This window comes from Aptenodytes forsteri, unplaced genomic scaffold, assembly GCF_000699145.1.
Source record: "Aptenodytes forsteri isolate BGI_AS27 unplaced genomic scaffold, ASM69914v1 Scaffold422, whole genome shotgun sequence".
In the NCBI taxonomy this organism is placed as follows: Eukaryota; Metazoa; Chordata; class Aves; order Sphenisciformes; family Spheniscidae; genus Aptenodytes; species Aptenodytes forsteri.
Window position 1 is genome coordinate 140,867 of NW_008795687.1, and position 4,287 is coordinate 145,153.

General features: G+C 52.9%; 1 protein-coding gene across 2 annotated transcripts in view; it reads left to right on the forward strand.

Annotated features, from left to right (window-relative positions):
• The window catches only part of STMN3 (stathmin 3), a 13,285-nt gene extending 10,045 nt beyond the window's left edge, over nt 1-3,240 (forward strand). The window contains exons 2-5 of one of the 2 annotated variants that reach the window (XM_009282737.1): nt 132-227; nt 1,066-1,241; nt 2,144-2,335; nt 2,858-3,240. In XM_009282737.1, the coding sequence (XP_009281012.1) occupies nt 132-227; nt 1,066-1,241; nt 2,144-2,335; nt 2,858-2,917 (524 nt within the window). In that variant the 3' untranslated portion in view covers nt 2,918-3,240. Of the gene's footprint in view, nt 1-131; nt 228-504; nt 601-1,065; nt 1,242-2,143; nt 2,336-2,857 lie in introns of both variants that reach the window. The other variant, XM_009282735.2, reaches the window with a different exon arrangement.
• The last annotated feature ends 1,047 nt before the right edge of the window (nt 3,241-4,287 follow it).

A 4,287-nucleotide genomic window follows, 5' to 3' on the forward strand; every position in this document is an offset into this window, starting at 1 on the left:
GCCTGGAAAAGCCGCCACAGAGTCTGGTAGCTGCAAATGGGTTTCCTTGTGTCTACTTGCTTCATTTCTCCATGAAAAAGAGCCGCCATTGCCATTAGACCCTCTTCTCATTGCTATTTTCGTATTTTCAGCCTACAAGGAGAAAATGAAGGAGCTGTCTCTGCTCTCCCTCATCTGCTCCTGTTTCCACACCCAGCCCCATCCTAACACCATCTACCAGTATGGAGGTACGTAACCAGCTCCCGCAGGAGCTGCAGCATCGTTTGCCCGATGCTTCTGCAGGCAACGCAGGAGCTCGTCGGCGCGCTGGGCTGTCCCATCCCGGAGCAGCAATCCGTGTCTCAGCCCGGGGTCTTTCTGTTTAGTCTCCTTTCAGTTTATTTTATTAAAGTAACGCACATTGCTGCAAATGGGTTTCCTTGTGTCTACTTGCTTCATTTCTCCATGAAAAAGAGCCGCCATTGCCATTAGACCCTCTTCTCATTGCTATTTCGTATTTTTCAGCCTACAAGGAGAAAATGAAGGAGCTGTCTCTGCTCTCCCTCATCTGCTCCTGTTTCCACACCCAGCCCCATCCTAACACCATCTACCAGTATGGAGGTACGTAACCAGCTCCCGCAGGAGCTGCAGCATCGTTTGCCCGATGCTTCTGCAGGCAACGCAGGAGCTCGTCGGCGCGCTGGGCTGTCCCATCCCGGAGCAGCAATCTGTGTCTCAGCCCGGGGTCTTTCTGTTTAGTCTCCTTTCAGTTTATTTTATTAAAGTAACGCACATTTTCCCAGAAAGAAACTACTTGCAGAGGCTGTCTGCTTCGTACTGGGGTGACGTGCAAGATGTTAACAGCAATATGGCCTTTCTGTAATTATGCTGTGAATTTAAATTGATTGCATTGACTTGGGAGGGATGAAGCTGATCACTAATCGGGAAATTTTGGAGATAGAACAAAATCACCCACATCAGGACATGGGAACACCCTAACTCCTATGTGAAGAGCTCAGTGCCCTCAGGTGAACGCTCTCCTGAGTGTCACAGGTCCACAGAGCCTTTGTTTTCCCCCCCCCAAAGATATGGAGGTGAAGCAGCTGGATAAGAGGGCATCAGGCCAGAGCTTCGAAGTGATCCTGAAGTCCCCTTCAGATTTATCTCCCGAGAGCCCGATCCTTTCCTCCCCCCCCAAGAAGAAGGACCTGTCCCTGGAGGAGCTGCAGAGGAGGCTGGAGGCTGCAGAAGAGAGGAGGAAGGTAACGAGATGTCCTGTAGAAGCAGTGACTTTTCTGTGACGGGTACTAATTGCACCAAACCCTAAAACTGGCTCAGCAGGAGCAATCTAAAATGGCTGGAAATAGTGTTTTTACACTTCTTATTATATTCCACTATAAATTGTCAGGTGAGACGTGGGAGTCATGGAGTGAGGTTCTGCAGCCTGGTTTAGGCAGGGAATTGGACTCGATGATCATCGTCGTCCTCCTGTTCTTAAAACCACACGGTGTGGGGTCCTCTCGGTCCTCCGCGTGTGACCTGGCTGGGGGGGGCCGTTCTCACCAGCTAATGCTGCAGATGTAGCACTTGGTCACACACCCAACTTAAACTCCAAACCTGAACGCAGCCTTGTGTTTCTAACAGCTGGCTGTGCCACATCGTACTGTAAGTGCTGTATAAAATGTCTGCTGGCGAAAAATATTGAAAAGGAGAAAAGGGGCAGAGTAAAACAAAGTATAAATGTCACGAATGTCGGTGGGTGAGGGGAGAGCAAGCTGAAATAATGAGGTGACACTCGGAGAGGGGACTCTGTGCCCGCACGGATGTCACCTCGGTTTTGCTGAGCCGGTGGGCACAGTGTTGCATCGCCTGCCCGCCTGGAGCACCGGACCGAGAGGGGACTCTGTGCCCGCACGGATGTCACCTCGGTTTTGCTGAGCCGGTGGGCATCGCCTGCCCGCCTGGAGCACCGGACCCAGCAGACATTGCCCCATAGCAGGAAAAAGGTGTCAAAGCATCTTCCAAGCAAGAGCGTCATGGGATGGAGGAGGGTGGCGGAGTGGTTTTGAGCAGAGGAGATGGCCAGAAAGCCTCTCTGGGGAGTTGAAGGCTAGAAGAGCCTCTTCGGTTGCCTTACACCTCTCCCGACGCCTTGCCTCGGCAGACCCAGGAGGCGCAGGTGCTGAAGCAGCTGGCAGAGAAACGGGAACACGAGCGGGAGGTGCTGCACAAGGCGCTGGAGGAGAACAACAACTTCAGCCGCCTGGCCGAGGAGAAGCTCAACTACAAGATGGAGCTGAGCAGGGAGATCCGCGAAGCACATCTCGCCGCCTTGAGGGAGCGGCTCCGTGAGAAGGCGAGTGCGATGCCGCGGGAGAGGGCTGGGTGCTGATGCCCATGGCCGGGTTTGGGGTCTGGTCCCTGCGGGGTCATCCCAGAGCGATGGGCACAGGGGAGCGGGCGTTTCGTTGCTGGTGGAAAGCGGGCTGTGGAGCAGCTCCGCTCTGGAGCAGCACGAGGAGGGGGGGATTTGTCCTTCAAGGTCAGTAGAGAAAATACCATCTGGCTGATCTTGATAAGTGCAAGCTCAAAGGCACAGGATCAGGCCCGCTCTGTGCCCAGGGGCTGCGTGGCCGAAGGGCTTTGCAGAAGAGGGGAGCCGTGAACACGTTCGCTGTAAGTTTGCATCACCTCCAGGCTCCCGCAGATGAGATGCTTCGCTCCTTGCAGGTGTAGCCCACTGTCCTGGGGGTGTGTCGGATGGGAAACCGGTCTCTTTTTTTCAGTCTGGTGCAAATCCTGTGTGCAGGAGAGAAGGAAAATAGAGATTGCAAGAGCAGAAAGTGTTAGCCTGGTGTCGTCTCTCCCGTCTTTGCAGGAACTGCACGCAGCTGAAGTTCGCAGGAACAAGGAACAGCGGGAGGAGATCTCTGGATAAAGGGCTTTTCTACACATCTAGCACCTGATTCCTGTTAACAAACCAACCAATCCACCAACCAACACATTTTATTTTGTTTGTCTAGATGCAACATTCGGTTCTCCATCCCCCCCTCCCCTGGTGTTTGTCCCCCAGCTACACGCTTCTCTATCTCTGCATCCTTAATCGTCAGTTCTTGTGGGGATTCACAGATCATAGGGACCTCTAAGCAGAATAGCAACTAGTTCACATGAAGTAGAGAATTGATCAGTCAATCGAACAGCTTCTTTGGAGGGTTTTGTCCTTTTTTAAAAAAAAATTTCTTAAACTAATGTAAAAAAAAATTAAGATATTAATAAATTCAACCAGCAGTGTCACGGAGATACAGATTTCTTATCCGGGGCTTTTACTCCTCTTGGTGTTTGCTCTGAGCCAAGTATCAGTTTCAGAATAATGGGAAGTAAGTGATAATTTCTGCGTGTGAAGTGGAATAGGGAACAGCCCCATGTTTGCCAGCGGTAGGAGAGAGGAACGAGAGAGGGATGGGATGGCTCAGGAGTCGTGGCGTGCAGACCCCCCATCTCTTGGCTGTATCTGGAGCCAGCCCAGGCAGGCAGTGACCCAAAGTCCTCGTCTTTGGATGATTCTTTGATAGCCCGTGTGAAAGTAAGTGAAGGTCTCCACGCAGAGCTCGGTGCCGGGTGCCACGTCACGGAAGGTCCCTGTCACGGCAGGCACCGCCTGATGCCCTGGTTGGCCACGGGCTGGAGGAGCCCGTAGACTGAGCTACCTTCTCCCCAGCGGAGCAGGGACCGAGAGGTCTTGGCTGAGCAGCCTGGGAGAACCGCAGACGGCGATTGCATCCCCAGCTCCGCGGGAGCCCTGGGAGAGGGCGCTCGGTCTGCGGGCTCTCCAGCACTCCCAAAGCATGAGGTTTCACTCCAGTAAGAAAGCAAATCCAATAGAGACGGTGCATGGTTGTGAAATAGCCTTGCAGCGAACAGAATAATCATCCTTCCCTCTTCCCAAAGATGGATGTGACTCTTCAGTGCCATTACAGGGCAGACACCGAGACCGGAGATCGCCAGATGAGCCCCGGAGCTCTGGCTCGTAGGCAGCAGCCTGGGAGGCAGGGCATGCCAGCTGCCTGCCTGGTACCTCCAGACCGGTGGCTTTGGATGAGAGGGAGCTAAGAGGGGAGCAGTTCTGTGGTAAGGGTGAATAGATGTCCCCGTGCTCATTCCTTGTTTATCTTTAGCTTTTCAAGGCCTATTTTTAAGAAAAAATTGTCTCTTCGTGGAGGTAGGGATGAGCAGAGAACATGCAGGCATGGCAGTAATGTCTGAACTAAATAGGTGACTGTCAAAGCCCATGGACTTCCTAATCTTCTA